The sequence below is a fragment of the Typopeltis vanoorti genome, chromosome 15 (genome assembly GCF_054136105.1).
Source record: "Typopeltis vanoorti isolate ZY-2024b chromosome 15, IOZ_Tvanoo_1.0, whole genome shotgun sequence".
NCBI classification, from domain to species: domain Eukaryota; kingdom Metazoa; phylum Arthropoda; class Arachnida; order Uropygi; family Thelyphonidae; genus Typopeltis; species Typopeltis vanoorti.
In genome coordinates, this window is record NC_143563.1 from 68,434,541 (window position 1) to 68,459,648 (window position 25,108).

A 25,108-nucleotide genomic window follows, 5' to 3' on the forward strand; every position below is an offset into this window, starting at 1 on the left:
AAAAGTATCGGCGACTACTGGCGTGAGCTAAAGCACATAGTCCAAGTACATAGTACAAACTAGTGCAACCGTAGCAAAGGTGGGAAAATTGAAACAATGTGGGATTTAATATCCCCTTAATTTAAATAATGTTTACATCGCCGAAATGAAGCCTACTGGCTCTTTATTTTAAAAAATATTTTAATATCATTTTACTAGTATCACTCATACCTTAATTTATGAAATAACACAATGATACGCATTTTCTTCAGGTGATTTAGATATTTGAACTGAATCATCTCTACAATAACCATGGCAAACCAAAAAGAGGATTCAGAAAATGTTTCCCTAGTGAAGAGAGAGGCGCCACCTGCTGGTACATATCCAGATGAAAATTCTAAAACGGAACCGGCGGAAGAAGAGGAAGAAACTTCACCAGAAACTGAAATTGAGGACAGCGGAATTCCAGCCCTCTCTCAGTTTCACGAGGATGCTTTGAATAAGGTAAGTTGATATTCCAAACACAAAACTAGGAAGCTAAAAAAGACAGGGAGAGGGAGAGGGAGAGGGAGAGAGAGAGAGAGAGTGTTTACTTCAAACGTGAATACTTCAAACGTAATATGTGGAACTATTTAGCTCTTGACACAGAGATTTGTAATTCGGATTCATAAGGTATAAAGATTTTCTTTATGATATCACGGTTCCCATAACAACGGCATAACATAAAATTTAACAAATAGGTGGGAAAAAGGCACTTGACACGTTAAAAATGCACTCACTGGAATGGGTGGAGTGCACGCTCATAATCTGTGAAAGTGACGGTCTCCTTTCACTACTACACTGAATTTGGAGCTGTTGCCAAGTTACTTTGAAAGTCATTAGATTAAGAACTAATAGGAGTACCAGGAACGCGTAAGTCAAAGTTTTATCTATACTATTTCGTGCGTGGGGAGAAAGTTTTTTTTTTTTTTTTTGAAGTAGATATGTCTTACGAAAGTTCATTATTGTAAAGATCACTAAGGAAGGCTGCAAATACACACACACACACACACACACACACACACACACACACACACACACACACACACACACACACACACACACACACACACACACACACACACACACACACACACACTGTATGTATGTAGCATACCATTCACTTCATTGTATACATGCTTTCCTAATATATCTCCTTTACGATGATCTACTTTTCAACTCTTAAGATAGTCAACATCCACCGCATTCAACCAACATCACTATATTCACTATTATGAAAGTTGGTTCGTTGAACATCACTAGTTACGCCTCACTGTCTGCAGTAATCTGACGGCTCCATATGATTCGCTACTGGATTATCACTTCAGAGCATCGATATCTGTTGGTTTCAGGGAATCTTATGTTGAACCATGTTGCTCTCTCTCTCTCTCTCTCTCTCTCTCTCTCTCTCTCTGGTTGATGATACAAAGGAATTCTGTAAGTGCGTGTTTTTTTTTTTAATCAGTATTTCCTACTTATCATTGGTGATTAACTGGTGACAGCATGACAAGTGACTTTGGTACAAGACTGGTCAGTATGATACCACAAACTAAATCGTTTTTTTTGCACTAATAAAAAATGTATCAGATACGAGCCAAGATATAAACATTGGTAAAAGAGGTTAATAAATTTTATTTACTATTAGATTGCTAGAATATCTCTGGTACAGACTTTTTTGTCGAGAAAAAAATATTTACTGCATAACGTATCGATATAACCCACTAAGAATTTAGTTTCTATATAAGCCAGCATATTTCTCAGGAACCGACACATCTTAAATTAGTCTCCAGACAAATGGTGATTCAATCAGCGTTATGGAATTTGAATTCATTAATTAAATTTAATTAATTATTTTAAAGATGCAAAATATGTACAGAAATTATAAAATCACGTCTTCAATCTCTCTCTCTCTCTCTCTCTCTCTCTTATATGGTAAAAATCGATTTTGAACTACCATCTCTCTCTCTGATATATTTTTCTCTCTTGCGTAATTTTTGCAAAATAGGAAGAACGAATATTAAAAATTCTCCACAAACTTAGTAAGATTCTTTATTTCCAATAACCTTGCAGCACATGAAAGAAGGAAAAAAATTGAAAATACAGAAGTGTTAAACAGTTATAATGAAACCAAAGTGATCTTTGGTTTCATTATGACAATTTATACAAAATAGCAAAATATTTGCAGCATTTTCTGCTGACTACAACGTCACGAGTTTCGCTATAATATCCTCAGATCCACACACACTATTAATTTAAGTAAGATGGACAATTGTTATGCGAGCGTAAAGAAACAGTAACAAGGTATCGCCAGACTCTATTCACTTAATACTGTTTTATAGATTAATTTATCGACAAATTAATACTGTATGCAGTTTGGCTCAACATCAATCAAAAAAAAAAAAAATTTAGTCATAATAAGATTTAAATTAGCTCTTCAGCGTAAATTCATTTATTCATTGCTTTGGATAAATGAAAAGTTAACGGTAAATGGTTATGAAGAAAGCAAAAGCTAAAGATTCTTCGCGTCGTAGAGGGAGATTCGAATCCATATTTCCAATCGAGGGACAACTGTTGTGTCTTCCTGTAAATGAGATAGTATAAGATTAAGTCACGTATTAAGAAACTCTGTTAAATGCTGATTCGGTTTACTGCAAAGTAGCAGTAACTTTAGACGATATCTGAAGGCAGAAATTCACGCGCGGCTGCATAATATGTTTAATATAAAACAGGAATATTAAAAATGAAGGGCAAGTAACTTTATTTTTCAACTTTCAGACTTCAAGTCAAAGTAAATAAAAAGAGTCTAATGGAATATTTATGTATGTGAATAATCAAACTAAGTACTCTGACCTAGATCCAATAATTTAATTTTTAATTTTTAATATACATGAAAAAAAAACAGTTTTCAGCTTTATCTCAGGATAAGACTATTGCACTCAATACTACGTTATTCCGCTATATGCAGGCAGAGTAGAATCTATGGAATCATTAGCCGTTTATTTCAAAGTTGCATATTTTGCGATTTTCCTGTTCCCGTCAAGAAATGGCTGACTTCAAGTTCTGCAAGGAAAAATCTTACAGAAATCCTCAAAATACTAAAAAGTGCTTTGGAAGAAGAAACAGTAAGAAAAATTGTTTCAATTCTTCTATGACCGGTTGTTCAAGTTCAAAAGTGGACTCTTCTGTTGAGGCTAATGAATGTTTGAAATGTCCAGCAAAGACTGCACGAATATTTCCGGCAAAAATGCCCCGAGAAGTTACGCACTACACATTGGTTTCTCCATCATGAATCTTTTCAAATTTCAAATAGCAGCTTCAACATAGAAGACATGTATAATTTAACCCAAGAGCAACAGTTCATCCATGTTACAAAATGTAACAAAGTAAGCGGGTGCACGCCCACACACACACACACACACACACACACACACACACACACACACACACACACACACACACACACACACACACACACACACACACACACACACACACACACACACGATTTAAATATACATACATGATGGCCTATACAACTTTGTTGCACGAGAACTACTAGTTTCTAAATCTATATATTTATTTCAGACGAACAATCAATATTTTACTGCAGAAAACTATCATTTTATTGGAGCTTGAGCTACAGTTTTTTGAGCTGCAGTAAAAAAACTCTCAATTTTTTACTGCAGCTCAATTACTTTTTGGCTGGGTTTTACTTGACCGAATTAGTTCACTTTATTATTAATAGGAATAGGTTTTGAAACATTTGTGGGAAAAATTATATTTCTCTGCTTCTGGGATTGAATATTTTATGCTCACTAATCTGCTGAAATAAGACTTTTTACAAATTTATGATCATATTTCACGACCAGGAGCACTCATTTTAATGCATAAATATCTAAGAGGTGAAACATATTTATCGCTCATTCACTATTCTTATACCTAAGAGTACGCAGTAATTTAATCTATAAGGATTTATGTCAGCTTAAGATGCTATACGGTAGATAGACGGTAGGATGTTCAAAAATCCTTTCAAAAAGAATACTACAGTACTTAATATAACTTTACTTTTTTGGCTGCATTTGTAATATGTGGTTGTTTGTTTTTCAATTGAGTTACTTTCAATTTTTAATTTTGAGTAAGATATAAAATTTACATTTTCAGTCTCCGTGCAATTAACAATTTGAATCATTCTGCAGTTCTAATCATGTACAAATATAAGCATGGAAAAACTGGTTGTATTAGTGGACGCATTTCGTATATAATATATATACACTATGTTAACAAAAGTATTTGGACACCTTACGTGCCATGCAAATTTCAGATCCTACCACATGCAAATATTCAGGGAGTGTTTGCGAGAGTTTGGTAATAAAAGTGGGATGTGCTGAAGTACAGTGCAAAAAGTAATATTTTGCACTGTACTCGATGTCAAGATGCCACGTTCATCTGAATTGACAACGTAGGATGGTAGTTGGGCGTCACATCAGTGGTCTTTCTGTCCATGACATTGCTACCCGTCTCAGTATAATGAAATCCACCGTTGCTTATGTCATTCGTAAATGGAAACTTGATGGTGTTGCCACAGCAGAAAAACTCCCTAGGGAGGCCATCGACATTCACTGACTGAGAGTTCTGTCTAGAAATGTTCGAGTTTTCCGCACGTCATCAGCGGCGGACCTCACAGTCAACCTGGAAAATGTTGCAGGGACAACTTTCAGCACTAGAACTGTCCGCAGAGAATTAGATGCCTTGGGTTACCACGGCCTGAGCTGCTGCGAACAAGCTACACATCATCCGTCAACGCCATACGTTTGGAACTAGTATCTTTCACACCGTTCCTGAACCGTAGATGATTGGAAAAGGGTTCTGTGAAGCGGCGAATCATGCTTCCAAATGTTTCACTCTGATGGACGTGTTTTGATCTGAAGATTATCGGGGGCAACGATTCCTGTAGGACTGCATCATTGCAACTGTCAAGTTTGGTGGAGGCTCGTCAATGGTATGCGGGTGTTTCAGTTGGATGGGACTTGGTCCATTGGTGAACTTGCCCAAAACCATGACGTCTGATGGCTACCTGGACAACACTTCCGACGCCGTGGAAGTACTTCGGCAGTGACCCTTGCAAGTTTCAGCACGACAATGCCCCATACCATACTGCACTGCGTGTCCGAGACTGGTTCCACAAAACAACGTTGAAGTGTTGGACTAGTCAGCTTAGAGTTCAGACCTCGATCCCATCGAAAATCTTTGGGACGAATTAGAACGCCGAATTCGCTCCAGACCACTGAAGTCTCATCAGCATCAGTAATGGGATAGCCTTGTATGAGGCACGAGGAATGAAAGAATATTCCAGTTGCGATGTATCCGAAATTGGTTGAAAGCATGCCCCGAAGGATAATTGCTGTCATTCAGGAAAAAGGTGGGCCCATTCGGTACTAAAAATGTAAGTAAAATGCTTATTTTGATCACAACTAGATGTCCAAATACTTTTGTCAACAACATTGTGTGTATGTGTGCGCGCGCTCGTGCGTGTTTCGGTAGTATCGACACTCAGAAGTTTATCCTCATCAATGTAGTGAAGAATCGCAACGTGACCAGAGTTTTAGACATTGGTTATGGGATCTTGAGTATTCTAATAAACTGGGAATTTTCTAATGTCAAGTGAGAATTGTACTGTTATCAGCAAATCTATAGGCAAGACTTAAAGTGCTGCAACTAAGGGACTGCAAACTGCAACTGAGGAACATTGCAATTTAACTTAAAGAAATTGATGTATTTGTGATTTATTTTTATCGTTTGTGATTTTATCTACAGAGTCCATGGGACACTCTGTCAAAACTTGAGTTTCCCGGAGGGGCAATCCTTCCGTCTGCGTATACGAGACCAATAACTCATCTTCAGTTAGAAAGGTCTTATAAAGGCCACTCGTGTTCTACACGGAATTAGAATGTAGTTCATTCAACAGTGCAATTATCTCGAAGTCCTCGCTAGTGCGCTTATTTTTATTTATTTACTAAATATTGCGAATTTCTCTATTTTTGAAAAACCGATTAAGGGATATTGGACCTCTACTTTCCATCCCATTTTATGTACTGGCAATACCAGTCTTAAATTCTACGGAAAAGGTGTGCTGGTTATCAGAAATGAATTAAAGTAGTAAGAAAATGTTGCAGATACTCATATCGTTAAAAAGGCGCGTTTCATAAGAGCATTCTTGTATAATGACAATGTTCATTATCATATAAATGAAACAATAACCGCTTTTTCAGCTTATGTAGCGTAGACAATTTTGTTTTGCCTAATATGAGAATTAAAATGCTCTAATTAAAAGGAATTGATAAATTTCGAAGCTGATATAATGTGGTATTTCAGTAAAAAAAAAATAATAATAACAATGTGTGAAAAGGTATAGAGCGTTAAGGAAATTTCGACCCGTTTGTGGTTTATGTGCTCTACACATAATTTTGTTTTGGCTAATTTTGTCATTACATGTGCGATTGTAACTAAAAGTGAAAATTCGACAAATTTTGATAGCGATTATAAACACCAAATTTCACTGTTATATCCATCCACTGAAGAATTATTAATATCAGTTCGAATTGGTTTGCCAAATTTTGCCAAAAAAAGAAAAACAAATGGTTGAAATAAACGTACAATTTAACTGCATGTCTTCTTGTGTAAATAAGTAGACAAGTAATTAAACTGTCGTGAAATTGTTGTCATAAATCCCAGCTTATGTTACATTCAACACAACACAATCAACACGATCAGAACGAAGTTGTTCCAATTTGGAGTTATTGAAAAAACAAAAACTGGTATGGCTCAGCAAATTTTTGAAAGGATTCCAAATATAAAAGATTAATAAAATCAATCCAACCAGAGTGAAATAACTCCCGCGCAGATGAACAGCGAATCTGTGGGTTTTTGCATTTTACAAAAAAGCAGTTAAAATTTAAAGGATCCAAGCTAGTAAATAAATTAGCACTCGCTCACAATCCTGATATTTGTACCATTAATAAAAAAATAAATAAAACCTACTTAGTAGTGTTATTTATTAATAGGGTATTAACATTATGTAGAAGTTTACTACTCGTTATAACATGGGATTCGAATCCACGAAGACCTGGTGTTAGAGAATGGATAAGCAATCTACTCGATTCTATAGTTCTACATAACGTTCTAAAAAGAAAGAAAGAAAGAATTTTTTCAAATAATTATGCAGCTGAAAAAAGAAAAAAAAAGTGGTTGTTGTTGCAGATCTAAACAACAGAGTAGGAAATAGACATTAGACATATCGATACTTGTTGGCAAAATTTGGAGAGAAGGACAAAGCTAATAATAATGGCAAGCATCTGCCAGATTTCTGTTCAAGATATAGACTAGTCATTACTAATATAAAATTCCAATATAAAAAATATACATAAATTCATATGGAGAAAGCAGTCTTACTATTTATGTTAATTTTGAAAATTGGTAACTGCAATCTGGTTTAGTATTCAAGCAGCTTTCAGAGTAGAATACAAACTCAAATATTCAAATAATATTGAAGTTCTTGGAGTGATTGGAATAATAGTACAACAGAAGCAATTAAGTCTATGAAATCAGTGAATCCTGTTTTGCGGTATGAAAAAAATAGAATTTTCGAAGAAAACCCACGCTATCTCCGTGTAATGCCAGCTAACTTGCTATGGAGATACTTATCATTGGACCTCTAAAAAAAATTGAAAACAAGAAACAAATAAACAGAGACCTAACAAAATCTGAAAGGAAAAAAACTAACAGGTTCCGATAGGGAGTGACATGGTGAAGCTGTTTGTATGGATAGAAAAATTAACTTCATTATAAACTAAAGAATTAAAAAGATACAGTCCTAAAGGAAGAAGAATAAGAAGTCATATCTGAAGAAACTAGCAAGTAAGTCAGCATGCCGTGATAAAATACAGATTAATTCTGTATTTTATCACGGTTAAGTTGTAACAACTGATTATAACTTAATCTTACATTAAGTTGTAAATTGAATTCTGTACAAGTTTCAGGACTATTTAAATAAACTGGATAATTACTGAATCAAAATTTAGAATCAATTGGATTCTCAATGAAGAACCTGTAAAACAAGTAAAACATGTCAGCTATTATTTAGGCTGTGTGTGTGTGTGTGTGTGTGTGTGTGTGTGTGTGTGTGTGTGTGTGTGTGTGTGTGTGTGTGTGTGTGTGTGTGTGTGTGTGTGTGTGTGTGTTAGATAGTAACTTGGATCATCTGAATTCAAAAACGTTTTGCAGGCCTGGTTGACTGAGTGATTAGCATTCGAATCTGCATCATGTATATAATGCAGATTCGAATACCACTGTGGGCATGGATGTTTGTGATTACACTGGCCAACAAAAAAAAAATGTTTCTGCTGATTATGATCTGACACTTGTTTTTTACTAATTTGGGTGCGCTGATTTCCAATATCAAACCTATTTTTCTCTATCACGTCAGGTTTTTCCTCTATGGCATTTTCTTTTTGCTAATTTGTAAGTTTTTGATAGTTTTAAGGAGGCAGTACTATTTAGAGGATAAAAAAAAAATAGATTTTTTAATATTATTTTCTGAAAGTATGTACTTTTAAAAATCTGTTCCTAACTTTTTATCAAGAAATTCGAAAAATTCCAGAAGATATAGCCTATTATTCAAAGCGGTGCGCAGATCAGAATCGAAGTGCTCACCGCTCTCGCTTGTTAGTAAACGAATAAATGCGTAAGAACCTGCAACGGTACGTACTGGCGCTTTGAATGCGAGAGAGGCCGATAACCAACCTAATACATTTAGGCGATGAAAAGTAGGTGATGACAACTGCCTCAAACAAATGAATGCTATATGCTTCATAGCGGACAAAGAACGATCGAAATCAGTCGATCTTTAATCGATCGTGAAAGTATGATGAGCGCTTATAACGTTTCAATAAAGTCTCAGGGTTTTTTGTCTTGTTAATTGCATGTTAGTCGGCAGTGAAGAAAATACATCATGTCTACTACTCGAAATTGTGTCAATAGTGTAGATTCCTTCTGCTACATTTGTGGCAGCTTTACTGTTACCAGTCAAAGGACAAATATCACTGATTTCGTTAAGAAAGTGTACTTTGCATACTTTGACGTAAAAATTGCAGATTAGGACAAGTCATGGGCTCCAAATAAAGTGTGTAAGTCATGTGTAGAAAATTTACGACAGTGGAGCAAGGGAAAACGCCAAAAATTAGCTTTTGGCATTCCAATGATTTGGCGTGAACCGAAAAATCGCGTAGATGATTGCTATTTTTGTTTAGTTCAGACTTCTGGTTATAATAAGAAGCATAAGAAAAAAATTGTGTATCCAAATTTTATAAAGGACTTCCTTTACTTGAGAACGAGCATGATCGGGATATGCCAGATATTCTTGAGGAGCAAGACCCGGACGTTGATTTAGACAATGAAAATTTAATTTCTAGTTCTGGACCGCAACGTTTTACTCAAGCGGAATTGAATGACTTAGTAGGAGAATTGGGCCTATCAAAGGAATCATCGGAATTGTTAGCTTCAAGATTAAATGAAAAAAACTTACTGGAGTAAGATACGAAGATAACTTTTTATCGTAGCAGGGAAAGTAATCTTGTACAATATTTTAAACACGAGTGTGGGTTTGTTTACTGTAACAATATGTCAGGTTTACTAACTGAAATGAGTATTGTACAATATCATCCAAATGAGTGGCGTTTATTTATCGACAGTTCAAGCAGAAGTCTCAAGTGTGTCTTACTACACAATGGGAATGTATATGGCTCAATTCCTATTGGCTATTCAGTCCACTTAAAGGAAACATATGAGGACATTAAAAAGGCTCTGAAGTTATTAAAATATACAGACCATAACTGGATCATCTGTGTGGATCTTAAAATGGTGAACTTTTTTACTTGGCTTTCAAAGAGGATATACAAAGTTTCCGTGTTTTCTATACTTTTGGGATAGTCGAGCTAGAAACCAACACTGGAGTCAGAAACATTGGCCTCTTAGAATATCCTTAAATGTTGGAGAACAGAATGTTATAAATCAACCTTTGATCGACAGAGAAAAAATCATTTTTCCACCTCTACACATCAAACTAGGTCTTATGAAGCAGTATGTTAAAGCTTTAGATTTACAAGGTGACTGTTTCCAATACATATGTGAAAAATTTCCACGACTTAGTTATGAAAAAATTAAAGCCGGTGTATTTGATGGACCGCAAATTAGAACTTTAATGAGAGACCCAAATTTCATCAACTCTATGAACGAAATTGAGAAAGAGGATTGGACTTCATTTACGATGGTTGCGAATAATTTTCTTGGAAACAAAAAAGCGTGCAATTACAAAGATCAGTGGAAACAATGCTTGAAAATTTTCAGCGCCTAGGTTGCAACATGAGCATAAAGCTTCATTTCCTATACAGTCATCTTGATAGATTTCCCGAGAATTTAGGTGCTGTAAGCGATGAACAAGGTGAAAGATTTCATCAAGACTTAAAAACTATGGAAGATCGGTACCAAGGAAGATGGGATTCTCACATGGTGGCCGACTACTGTTGGAGTATTCAAAGGGATTGCCAAATCAGAACAGAACACACAGCAGAAATTGCTACAAACAAAAATTTATTCCCTGAAACTCATGTGTAAGTAAAATTGTTACTTTTTTATAAATATTCTTGTAATTTTTAATGAATATTGTTAAGCAGTTATGTATCTAATTATCGGCCTCTCTCGCATTCAAAGCGCCAGTACGTACCGTTGCAGGTTCTTACGCATTTATTCGTTTACTAACAAGCGAGAGCGGTGAGCGCTTCGATTCTGATCTGCGCACCGCTTTGAATAATAGGCTATAGCTTCGGGAATTTTTCGAATTTCTTGATAAAAAGTTAGGAACAGATTTTTAAAAGTATACTTTCAGAAAATAATATTAAAAAAAATCGATTTTTTTGATCCTCTAAATAGTACTGCCTCCTTAAAACTATCAAAAACTTACAAATTAGCAAAAAGAAAATGTCATAGAGGAAACACCTGACGTGATAGAGAAAAACGGGTTGGATATTTGAAATCAGTGCACCCAAATTAGTAAAAAAACAAGTCTCATATAAAAGTCAGCAAAAATTGTGTTGGACTGTGTTATCTTTAGATTGGAGTTGAATTTCTTCATTCAGTGCAAGACCATCTTCCCACTTACTGGAAGCCTGAAGCCGTTTGAAAAGGTTTCGTGTCTAGTTGTCTCTAGATCAGGTCTTCCGGATTTTGTGAAATATATATAACATAAAAATAAATAAAATAATAATAATAAAAAAAAAAAACGTTTAGCATGTAACTGTAGTAGTGTGCTAAAAATTTACAATCTTTTGTGATGCAAGTCAATAAAAGAAAACAGGATTAGCACAGAACGACAAGCAAACTCTAACGATAGTCATAAATACAATGGGTAGAGGGAAGGTTAGCAAAGCAGGTGTTTCAATGGAGGTTGATAAGAAAAGCCCCGGAGCTAGGTGGATTGATGCGGTTATTAGTATCTTAGATGACCGAAAACATAAGATCTGACAATAGTGGAGACCTCATAAATGACATTAATTACGTAAACTTATTGATGTAATACTACCATTGTATAGTGCAGTGTTTCTCAAAGTGTGGTACGCGTACCCCCGGGGATACGCGAAAGGGCTTTAGGGGGGTACGTGGCAATTTTCGGCTATGCATCATTAACGCATGGAATCAATATCAAGAAAAAAAAGAATTCTTTTAAACGTATATATTTCTCAATAAATTATATATTATGTATGAATTCTCCTACTCAAAATTAGAGTTACTGTCACCACAACGTTCACGTCCTGGCGAGAGTACACGCTCCCTGCGGTAAACAACACGCCCTCCCTAACAGCGTTACTGAAGACACAAGAAAGACACGTAGTTTTATTGTATCACTGAATAAGGTACAGAGACATTTGCAGTCTGTGTAATATATTTCTCAATAAATAGTGCAATTAGAAACAACTGGGATTAAAAACGGCAATAACTAATGAATCACATGTCCCCTCCCACAGAAACTGTTGTATACACTCAAGCAAAATCATATGTTGCACTGGCAAACATATGGTTTTGCTTGACACCACTTCGTTCAGAACGTGTTAAAACTAAGAAATATATTGTGAATGTGTTTCCGATATTATGGAATTAGGTTGAAGACAATTACCATTTCAAATCAACCGTCGGCTTGCCTTTGTCTTTGGGCAGCGCGATCTTTTGTTAATACCGCGCCAATCATATTCACGTCTTCATAGTTGCTCTATCTCTACTGGCCTATCATTGCTGTTGTTTCGCAATGATAGGCCAGTATTACTTCTCATTAGTCATTTGTGAAGGATTGTTCATTACGTTTCCTCAAGTCTTGTAAATTACTGGTAATTTTTGCTTGAAATAATGGGAAAGAAGATGAAGCTATTTGGGTAGATGACTTTGACTATGCACACAAGGAAACTATTCTCGAAGCGAAAAGCAAAAGTAGGATAGCGAATAGGAGCTTCTTGGTAAATCACAGCATTTTCAGTTTTTTTCTGTAAACTTTATTTTCCGAAAATCCCCACATATATCTCTAACCCCACATATATCTCTAACCACGATTTTTTAGCTTTAATTTTGGGAAAAAAGTGCGAGTTATATTCGAGTAAATACGGTAATTAATCTTTTTAGCTTTCGAATTCTTAAGTATGGATCGTTGGTTAAAGACTGGATTTATAAAACGCACAAAAGAGAGCAATATATCAAATACAAGTAGCTGTAAGCAACAAGAAAACGTTGATATAGACATTTACAATGAAATATACTTTATTTATTTATTTATTATTTTGATTAGGGGTACTTGGTAATAATGAAATTTTAAGAAAGGGTACGCGAATATCTGAAGTTTGAGAAACACTGGTATAGTGCATGCCCCATGAAGGTAAGATATCAGGAACTGATTGTGATAATTTAGAGTGAAAATTATCATATTTCGAAAAAAACTTCCGCATACATATCGGGGTAATTTCCAAATTAAAATAAAATCTCCAAGAGAATAATAAAAGTTCATTCCTCTCAGTATATGACATCACCTCATAATAATATTTAAAGCGCTAAACTCTAGCTGGTACTTTTTGAGCGTGAAAATGGAGTTAGACATGCGCCATTGTCTGCTACGTGATATATTGTCAATAATCACGCACAGATCAACTGACATCTCCGTATGTGCTAGACCGAATACCTGACAATCTTATCAGATCAATGCGCACGATTAATACAATCTACGTGAGGTGCAGATCCAGAGCACTTAGAAGTAATCTATCCGAAGTCAATTTACATATTACGTGCACTACACTGTTGACAGGGAAAGTTAAAATTTGCGGCGCTGTCTGGAGGAAGTAAGCAAAACGCAAAATGGACATTAGGCACCTGGTGAAAAATAAAAAATAAAAAATAATATATATATTGCAGATGAAATCAACTTCACTTTTTTGTTGCATGTATTTCGTCGTGTCTAATAATACTGACTGAATGATCGATTGCTTATATCACGTGGTTCCCAACTATTCTTCGCTTAAAGCAGTAGCCTAGGTAGCTAGCTCAATCGATATCGAAGATACCGTTAAGGTGAAAAAACCAGGGTTCGAATTCCACCTAAGAGTTTAAATTTTTAGGGCCTTTCAAATGTAGGCGAGTTAGTCTATTTTACAGAGGGATGGTAGAGTTTTTTTTATCCCACAAAACAGATAAGCCGGTATGAAGAACATCCGCTATTAAGTCATAATAACAGCCATTGTTACTTCGGCAGTCATTTCAAACATCTAGAGTTGATAAAACAGCTGACAGACTGATATGACGAAGTTGAAATTGGTTCGTCCGTTATTGGAGCGTTTCTTGCTGACGGATTCAGCAAGAAACGCTTAAGTACTATCATTATTATAGTCTCCATTCACCACTTCAGGTGAAGATTAAAATACATTTTTCACTGAACTAGTGATACAAATAATTTCAGAGCACCACTAACGCACGCAATGGAGCTATTCTTGGGAGTCCATGATTTTAACCGTTTCCCTCGGATTATTAATCACGTCGCATGATCGTTAATTTGCACTATCTTCTTAATTAGTAGTATTAATTAATTACTTAACATCGCGAACGAGTCCTGTGTGACGTTATACTTATATTTTCTAACTTGTTTTTTGTCTACAAGCACCCGTTTAATATTTGCATAAAACAGAGGAGTGAATGATTATGTTAAGCTATTAAAAACTATTCTAAAATTGTGTTAGTTTGGGTTATTTTGAATTACAATCAATTCAAGAAAGCTACGAGACCAGTATACTGCATCTGTTTTTGGGATAGGTGACACACTACCAACTCCATATGAGATCGTATCGACAGAAAAGTTGTAGAACACAAAGTCCAATGTTAATTAAATAGCAGTGCATTCTTGATATTTAGAAAAGGAAAAAAGAGTTACGTTTTTTTGGATGAAGTACTAGTTAACATTTCTGAATAGCAAACACCATTTTTCCCTATAGGCTGGTTTTGGAATTTTTCAATGGATTGTGTTCCTCATTGCTGGGATTGGACTGGCTTCAGATTCCATTGAGGTGTTCGTAATAGCATACGTGTTGCCTAGTGCTGAGCAAGAACTATGTATGGAAGATTACCAGAAAGGATGGCTAGGTAATATTCTTTTCATTTTACCTCTTCATCTAATGGTTATATACTTGCGTCATATAGTAAATAAGTCATAAAATACGAACACCATCTGCGCGCGTCATATGAATATAAATTAACTCATTTATATCTATTCTTCTCTTCTTTGTTTAACTTGCAGCTCCTACCAGATCCAAATTAGTAAACATGTTAACATAATTAGCAATTTGCTTAGTTAATGAATTCCACTATGACAGAAGAGCAATTCAAATAGTGATCGCATGAGAAGCATCGCGAATTCATTGTGGAGATGGTTGTATAAAGTCGAATTTAGCGTATGCTTAAATTCGACTTAGGGATGTCTATATTACTTAAACAGAAATTACTGTAATTTGACTTATTTGTAGTTGGCCTAATAATTGAAGTTAATTTTCCTTGAGGAAGAAATGCGTCAAACCCAGACGAAATATTATACAATGGACTTGACGGCATAGTAAAATGTATTTCGCGGAATGCTCTCATTACTCAGCATATGAGAGGTAGCCAAGCGAAACTTTTCGTAAACGTATGCATTTTTTTTTATTTAAAAAGTAAATAAATATTCTGTATATTCTAATTCTTCAACCATACCTTCTAGGAGGAATATCTTTCGTTGGCATGCTCATCGGTGGTTTAGTCTGGGGTACCGTGGCAGATCGACTTGGAAGGAGGCGAACGCTTGTTTCTTCACTAGCTACCAATGGTGTTTTTTCTGTCATCACTGCATTTATGCCAACTTACAGTCTGTTTATGATCACTAGATTCTGCAGTGGAGTGGGGTAGGTTACACATCTGATTTTTCAATTTTGTCGTTACGCATTTACTGTTTTCAATTGTTTGCATTATTCATAAACTACTGACGCCATTTAACATGCGAGAACTTATTCTTCTTAGCCTTAAAGCAAAAGAAATTGATATTTGATTTTTTAATCTGAATTTTCATTATTAAAATATAGAATATAAATAAAATAAAAGCCTATGAATTTTTCAAGAGAAAGTTCAAGGCTGCGTTCCATTTAATATAACAAAACTTTCTTAATTCCATCAAAAACTCTTCTAGCATTGCATCTTATCATTTAATTATACATCTTAATTTCAAATGCATTATTTAAAACATTTTATCTTTAAATAAAATTAGCGCTATATTAATCAAGAGTATTAACTTTAATAAATTCACTTATAAATATATAATATATAATTATAAATTTGATATTAAACATTTAATTATAAACTTATAACTTAAAAATTATCGCTAAAAAGAAATATTAAATGAAAGATTAATAAATGAAATGAATTAAATAAGCAAGAAAATACTATTATTTTATTTTATTTCTACTCAGTAAGCGTGCATTTTTGATAGCTAAAAAATCGCTTTGGTACCTGTTTTGATCGCTAGGGTGTTTAACCAATCTGCGATATATTCGCTATTATATGCTCATAACAAAACATTATTATAGAATTCCTAGCTGGATAAGTGCTAATCGATACTTTTACAAAATACTGTGCTTAGTTTTTCCCATCGAAACATAAAGGTTACTTGCACGCACTTTAGTACGTTTTAGATAAATAAAAAAGTAAACTAAACAATAAGTGGTGTAAATTATCTAGCAGTTATTGGTGTTACAAAAATGTGACACGATATTATTTTGTTATCGATGTGTGAACCGTTTCTTTGTCTGTCAGTATGGAACAATTAACGAGAATAAAAAGAGCAATCATAAATAATTTCATTTCAATTTCAGCATAGGTGGCTCCCTGCCAATAGTATTCACTTACTACGCAGAATTTCTAACGAGGAAACACAGAGGACGTCACTTGAGTTTGCTTCTCATATTTTGGGCAGTAGGTGGAGTCTTTGTAGCAGTATTGGCTTGGGGAATAATTCCAAAAACAGGTAAGCAGCTTGATTTTATTCCATAAAGTTTTATAATAGAGCATATATTCCTTACAATGTTAAAAAAAATAGAGTATATTCCATGATATAATTATGCGAAACTGCTATCCATAATTGTGTTACAAGCTTTTAAGAATCATACATACTCTTGCCTTAACTGTTCATCATATATTATTTTCTTTCATTAAATTTTCTCTAGAACACTTTAATTTCGTAATTTCGCGAAGAATTTATATCTTAATGAACGCAGTTTGAAAACTATTTGAAATCAGTCCTAAAATTTTAACTTTTAATTTTAAAATACTAATGATTCGGTGTCCTACAACAAAAATCAGACTGACTATGGAAAACAAATAATCAGAAAGCATTACAAACACTAGGAAACAAAATAAATTTTAATTTTGACAAAAGAGTGCCTTTCGTTGAATGTAGTTTGCAAAACAGTTGTAAAGAACAACCAGGCACAAGTAAATAACATAGTATGTAAATTATTAATGACAATGCTCGGCTATATGCGATGGTATTTTCCTAAATGGAAAGTATCAAAGCATGTTTTAATAGCAACACCGTTTCTTTTCCCTTTTATTTTTTTTTTCTCTGCTATCCTTTATGGTCATGGGAGGTTACAAATATTAATAGTATCTGTTGAGCTAAAGTGAACCTAAAAAATAACCTAGCGAACGTCAATGAAAATGTCTTTTTCTTGCAACTAAACAGCCTTTTACATGTAGATTTTTCCCCCCAATTTCGGTGTTTTTTAAACATCGTAACAATTTTAATACCGAGGACAGATACGTAATTTATAGTTAGAACATAGTTACTAACAGCTTAGAAACTTTTATCTGTGGTCTAGCTGATAAAATAGCCTGAATCTTAATAATAACGGTAGTAAGTATCCCCATTAAAACTTGCGAGACAAGAAACTCGATCATAACTTCAGTTTATGTCCAGACAAAGCAGTTAGTGAGTGAACTTCCTAACAGTGCGTACCGGAAAACGTGTTCTTATCAGCAAGAACGGTTGAAACATCTAAAATGTTTATGATAGAGATAATACATTAACGGTAAAGAGAGATGTAGGAAAAAAGAACGTAGTATTAGTCACTATATTAACAACTTTTTGAGATTGTTTTCTTAGCAAGAAATTGAAAGGCGGTGAAGACATAAATAGCTTTTTTATAAGTAGTTATTATAGTGTTTTGTTTTCTAAAATAACATCATTTATGATTCTAATTTTTGCAGTGTTTTTGAAACTTGGGACTCTGTTTGCTGCTTACAACCGCGGAAATAAAGTACTTGAGCACATTTTATTGAACCACGATGAATGATATTATAAGTGAATTCTTAGTATTAATTGTGATTATTTTATTGCATTAATGTTGGTTCATTTCATACAGGAATAAGCGTAATGGATTCCAAGCGTCTTCATTTTGGAAGTTGGAGAGTATTTCTACTAGTGTGTTCCATCCCTGCAGTTGTAGCTGCTGCAGGGCTTGCATTCCTGCCCGAAAGTCCTCGTTTCCTTTTGGAGGTTAGCATATTAGAATTGTTTTTGGAATTTTCACTGACTCAAAACCTATGTAACAAACTTTGATATCTTTACACACTTAATAAATAATAACGACGTTCATAGTTAGAAAAAAGCGATAGTAATAATGACGAGAAGAGCAGAATTTTAGTGGTAGAAATTAATGTTCACGTTTCTAAAAACAAACATATGTAAACGTTTTTCTTTTGATATCTCTTTTGAACAACTTCGGCACCTGAATATTGCTTATTAGGCGTTCTTTGGATGCTACCGGTCCCTATGAGAACGGTCTCTTTCCATCTAGGCACAAAGTAATAATAATTATAATTATAAACACAAGGTTCTTTTCTTTTATTAAAGCGTTTGATGTATTTTTAAAATTATTTATTCAACTACCACTTTAGTATTAAATTATGACTATACAAGACTACTTCGAAGCGTCTCCATAGATTTACATAGCTCAACATGTCGTAAGTGTTTTCAAAGTGCATTACGGTGATCAGAAATTTAATGAAACTGTATATCCCTCTCTACATATAATAAAATAGCGGTCCGAATCTCTTATCCTATATAATATAGAAAAAGAAATGCCACCGAAAACTATATGTGTTTTATTTACATCGATATACCTTAAAACGCCACTCTTCCTCCTCTCATCAAGGCGTCGCCACAACGAATGTTTTGTGGAAAACTTCAAGAATGACTTCACCTAAAGTCTCTATATAGGCCTGGTCAGAGCTCTTGCTTCTGGAGCATGTAACCCATTTCAGAGGTGGGGGAACCTTTTAATCGCTCCCATTTTAGAGAGCTTTCATAAGGCGTATTAATAATTATATAATAATAATTTTAAATTAATATGTATAGAATAACAGTATTACGCGTATTTAATTACATGCTAACTGAAAAGTGAAGAAAACTGGTGCATCAGGCCGCATGTGGCCGGAAGGCTGCTGGTTCCCCACATCTGACTTACTTCTCTAAAAAGCAGCTGCTTCAACTAACGAAGTATCAAGCAGCCAAGTGTAAAATCAATATATGTTTGTAGGTAAGCGCGTCGCCACACCCAACTCTCATGTCTTGTACAAGCGTTGAAGTTGGTTGGTTGGTTGGTTCATCGAAATTACACCCCTTGCTCGTTCAGGTTCACACCGATAATTTTATTTATTAATACTATAGAATGAAATGTGTGAATCTCTGAAAGATTTAATTCGGATTTCAGGATCATTCAGTTACCTTTAAATAAAATTATTTATCTACTAGTTACAAACAACAGTTGACAAGGAAGCAATGGAAGTTAAGTCTTTCAACGATGCGGCAAATCATGTAATGCTTCTAAGTCTACAATTTTCACCGGTAAGTTTATAAGGAAAACAAATTTGTAATTCAGTCGATCGATATCTCTCTCTCTCACGCATGACTGATATCGATCTCACAGTCTGCCACAATGGTGCTAATATAATAGCAACCAAAATTATAAAAATGTAGATTGTATTATATTATACAGCTGAATTTAGAATTTGTGGAATGAAAAAAAGAAAAAAAAGGCAGCGTTTCTTGTTGATATACTGAAAACATTTCGAATCTTTCAATATTTTTTTTAAATTGAAACTACTGATTCATATAATAAGCTCTTTCAAAGGCTATGTTATCTGTGTTTATTGTTGCTTTGCTAACATTAAAATTAGTAAAAAATATCCGTACATAAAAATGCGTAAAAAGTCAGTTAGGTAGAATTCCTGAATATGCACATGTATGTTCTGAGGTGTGTGTGTGGGGGGGGTAAATATAATGTATTTAACGTATCTTTCCTTTTCAACTTATTTCTTATCTCAATTGCTAAGAGATAATTGCAGTGTATTTCCATATAAACATAACGTTATGCAGTTTCCGAATTCCTGCATGCTTTTATTTGCCAATATTTCAATTTATAACATTCTTTATTAGTTTACATACATTCTTTGAATGATTTGTCCCTCCAGAAATCAGCACACCTTTCACAAATGCCTGTCGAAACTGCTCTTTGTCTAACACCTTCGTATTTCACGTTTGACTAAATACTGAAGCGGATTACTTCAAGATTAACAAAAAAAACTGAACGTAGAGTATAATAATGAAAGAAGTATTTCTTTATAATATTATTGAATATTTATTGAATGTGCAGTAATTTGTTATAGCGGTATTATGTGAATAATTTTCTGTTTTTCCTTTATATAAACAAAAATGCCATTTAAAAAAAAAAAAAACATGAACACATCGCGATGAGTATTTTAATAAAAGGAAAGGTGAGGAGGGGGGGGGGGGGTAGTATCGTTCGATAATAACATTTCTGTATGTTTACATGCCACGTTAAGCTAAAGGAACTTGCAATTTGTAAAAATCTAAATTGCGTAACAAAGAATTATATTAGAAAGTATTTTATACATAGTGGAGTATATTTAAAAATTTAGAAAAAAATAAAATAAAAAATACAACACACACACGCACACACACACATACACACATATATGTAATCCTTAGCCCGCCCATAGTACTAAATGTACTATAGCTTAGCAAATAATCTTTTGTAAGTGAGAGCAACATAATAAAAAAAAATACAAGAATTTCAAAGGATTAATACTGATCTTAATTGTAGCTATTTTTATAATCCTAAAATGAAACTATTAAATCCAATAAAATTATCTTATTCCATATATATATTGAAAAATGAATTAAATACATGTGGAATGTGTCACTTTATTAGAGATAATGTAATAATATGTTTTCGTTATTGTTTTGTATTTGGTCACTTAACATTAAAACTTGAGTTTTTTCTTGGTTTTATTCGTTGACCATGTATTAATAAATGATATACACATTCTTCTTTTTTTACTAGCAAACGTTATTGTATCGTCATACTTGTCCTGAAGAAGCCAGACAGAATAGCTGGTGAAACTTGTTGACAATTTGTGTATATCATTTATTAATATATGGTCAACGAATAAAACCAAGAAAAAACTCAAGTTTTAATACGTTTTCGTTTTATGTGCGCTGACACCAGTTTGTTTTAGTTTCTAAAAGCATAATGTATTGTTCTATCATAGGTTGGCAGAGACATGGAAGCGTTATTTGTCTACAAGCAGATATTTACAACGAATCATTCCAATAAGACTGGAGCAGATTATCAGGTTAGTAGATGGAGCTTTTTTTTTTTAATAAAATAAAAAAAAAACTTGTCAAAAGTTTAGAATACTGATACGCAATCTTTTTAATAAAAATTCCCAAAAGACAGAGATTCCATAGGATCGCAGTTGCCCTTGGATTATGCTAAGGATCTTATATGCTTGGAATCACGAGAGAGAAAGAGAGAGAGAGAGAGGGGGGGGGGGCATGTTTATATTCATGCTACTTCAGGTACCCAATAAGCAAAGTTCGGAAGCAACTACGCCTATGAGCCATGCGTTATATTTGTAAATAAATTGCATGTATTCTTCTGGCCCGTTTGCCTGTTTTTCAGGGAATAAAAAAACAACATTCCGGGAAAACCCTCCTATTTCCGTTATGAAACTAGCTAACTCATCTTTAGCTTAAAAGTTCGTATAAAGACTCTTCGACGGGATGCATACCACGGTCTTTCCGACCAAATTACATTGTTTATACCGGCTCAGCTACAAAATGGTGGTGATACTGCCCTGGAGGTTGAAAAGTATGTACCACTAAAAGACTTTTTTTCGCACAAGCTATACTAAGATAGGACTGGCGAAACCACTGATAAAGCTTTGTGTAGAAAAACGGAGGCCTTATATGTTCTGTAAATAATAATGTCAAGTTTGTATTGATGTGAAATTTTCGACCTGAAGTTGGCTTCGAAATATTTTAACGAAACAAGTAAAACATTTGCCTACGAACAACTTGCATATTTTTCTGAAGAACAAATAAAACTCACCTCATAATACTACTTATTTTAATAAGAAGGTTGATAGAACTGCTTATGGAAATTTTATTTAAATCATGATTTTATTGCAAACGATATTTTGTAAATGAATTCAGAATGCCTCATAATAATACATTTACTTCAAAATCTACACTGCTGATAGTAGGCACTGTGTTATGAAAGTAGATCTGAACTAGAATTGAAACAAGATGCTTTTTCAACTATCCTATTTAAATTATCTTTAACAATGTTGTAGATTAGCAATATATTATATTAGAAATTATGAAAGATAACACACGTAGAATAGATAACAAATTAGGATATTTAGATGAATGATATTTGCCTATTTGGAGAAAATGCTGAAGATATCAGATTAACATTCAGAAAACTCGAAACTTCTGCTGAAAAAGTATGATTACAAATCAGCCATTATAAAGCCGAACATATAAAAGCTGTCGAAATAACATGAGGGGAAAATGACCAGTTTATAATGTGTACAATGAAATTAGTATGGAAAAATAACCTGGAATACATGTCTCCAATGGATATCGCCATTCATTATATCATTTTACATTTATTATCTTCAAAACTTCTCTCATGAAGAGTTAAATTAGAAAGACACAAGTTGTAATCATTAGATCTATTGTTTTATATGAAGCAGAAACATAACAGACCAAGATGCAAAAGCTTTGCATATCTTTGGAAATAAAATACATAGAAAAAAAGTCTTTGGACCTGTAAGAGATAGCAGGTAAATAGAGAAGACAAAAATAAGAACTTGAAGATTGACTTGGTCATGTGAGAAGAATGAATGAGGACAGAGAGAAGCTAAATGAGCGTTCATAATAAAGCGTAATGGAAAGCGTCCTAGAGAAAGACCACGGCGACTTTGAGAGGATAACATCCAAAAAGATTTAATTCGAATAGGAGTCCTGATTTGACTGAACGAGCTTAAGACAGAAAAGAGTGGAAGTAAATGGTACTTTTTTTCTCCTTAGGTTGAGCCCATACACGTGAGGTTGCTTAAATCAACCTATAGTACATTAGTATCGTATATGCGTAATGGGTTGGGAAAGGAGAAACTTGTTTACATTTGATTTAAAAGACTATATATTGTATTCCTTGGGAAACACATTAGGGGGAAGACTGTTCTCTCAAGTACAGCGGTAGCAGGGATGAAGGAGGAGGAAAAGAAACTTGTTCTGTGGGTTTCAAGGATATTGGGGGACAGCTGAATGTGCTCCTACGAACTTAGAACTGAGTATGGAAATTATTGGTACTATTTCAGATGAACATTTGCCATTGAAATATGCATAGAATACACAAATTGCAGAAACCAAACACCTGTGCAAAAGTGAGAGGAGTGAGTTGGCAAGATATGGGTTATTTATCAATCTAATTGCCTTCCTCTGTATTGAGTCAAGCATTTTAAGGCAGGAAAGAATCATAGAGGTTTAGTATGATTGAAGAAGAGAAAGAAATGATAATAATTTTTTACTTAATACTCCAAATTAAGTAACACGTACTTATTTATATTCATTTTTGCACGCTAGCATTGCCAATTCAAGATTTTGCAGAACCAGAGCTCCATTGTTATTAGGGAAATCCTTATTATCAGTTTTGGGACCCATTTAAATTCAGGATTTAGATTCTGTGGAAAAAGAGACGACACTGAATTATTAATCTTAATACTTCTAAATGGATATAAATTGGTCATAAAATAATTAGGACAAGGCCCAGGAGAAGGAGAAAAATACTTCTTTTTAGGTAAATATAAACGTTTACCCACACAACTTTGTTTTGTTTCTTCTAATCTGACCTCTTTTTATTATTCTTTAATCCCGAGGTTTACTTTTTTTTTTTTCATTTTTATGCTGTTCTTGTTCCCCCGATCTGTTACATTAAAGCACGCATTCTAATTTAAACTAAAAGAATGAACCGGGCAAAATTTATTTCAGCGCTAACTCTGAAGCGTGAATATCCCACATTATGAGTATTTCCGCACCACTAAACAGCAGGTTGTTCCATTATGAGATAAACAATAAATAAAAAAGAAACATTTTTCTTCATTAACCATGCAGAAAATTATGGGACTTAATATTACGCAGGCTGCTTGGCTTCACTTAGCATTGGTAGTTCAATTGTTGAACTACCGATGAACTGTTGAGACAAATTTCGGATTAAATAAAATCCAGCAATCATTAAAATACTGAAAGTATTGAATGTATAAAAATCAAAATCTTTATTTCTTTATTTATATTCTACTAAACATTCTAAAATTTGAGCATATGTGTAGACATGCTCAAATTATAAATAATAGTCAAATAAGAATAATAATATTATTATTATTGTTATCAATCATAACCCCCCTCGGAATCAAAGCTTCATTGAGGGGAGAAGACGTACTTAATATGAAAAATAACTTCTTATTGCACCTAATTCATTCACTGCTTATGCATTCTCTGTCTCCTCAGTCAATGCATTCCATTCACTCATGCAAAAAAGAAAAACTTCCTTACTATACGAGGGTGGTGAGAAAAGTTCTCAGCTTAACAATGAAAAAACGAATTTATAATTTCAAAATTATTTTTAATTTTCAACATAATTTCCCTTAAGACTAATATATTTATTCCAGCGATGCTCCAGCGCCATTACCCCGTCCCTGTAGTGGTTCTCAGTAAGATCTGCAAAATATCCCTCTACAGCTGCAATCACCTTTTGATTCGAAGAAAAACGCTGACCAGCCAGGAAGAGTTTTAGTTTTGGGAAGAGATAGAAGTCAGAAGGAGCCAAATCTGGGGAAATAGGATGGATCCTTTAATTTTCCCATTGCCAAACCACTTTTGTGGGCAGGTGCAGTGTCCTAATGAAAGATGATTTTGTTCTTCTGCAAATCGGGTCTTTTCTTGCTAATTTTTTCATCTGGTCTGATTAAAAGACCGGAATAATATTCCCCGGTTATTGTTTTACCCTTTTCAAGATAATTAATAAACAAAATGCCTTTAACATCCCAAAACACCGATGCCATG

The 25,108-nt window shown here is 34.1% G+C and overlaps 1 protein-coding gene across 1 annotated transcript in view; it reads left to right on the forward strand.

Moving 5' to 3' along the window:
* Window positions 1–291: 291 nt before the first annotated feature.
* LOC150098848 (synaptic vesicle glycoprotein 2C-like) overlaps window positions 292–25,108 on the forward strand; it is a 49,611-nt gene continuing 24,794 nt past the window's right edge. The window contains exons 1-6 of the mRNA XM_090405764.1: window positions 292–483; window positions 14,589–14,736; window positions 15,347–15,527; window positions 16,491–16,642; window positions 18,039–18,172; window positions 21,250–21,333. Coding sequence (XP_090261890.1) covers window positions 292–483; window positions 14,589–14,736; window positions 15,347–15,527; window positions 16,491–16,642; window positions 18,039–18,172; window positions 21,250–21,333 — 891 coding nt within the window. The remainder of the gene's footprint in view (window positions 484–14,588; window positions 14,737–15,346; window positions 15,528–16,490; window positions 16,643–18,038; window positions 18,173–21,249; window positions 21,334–25,108) is intronic.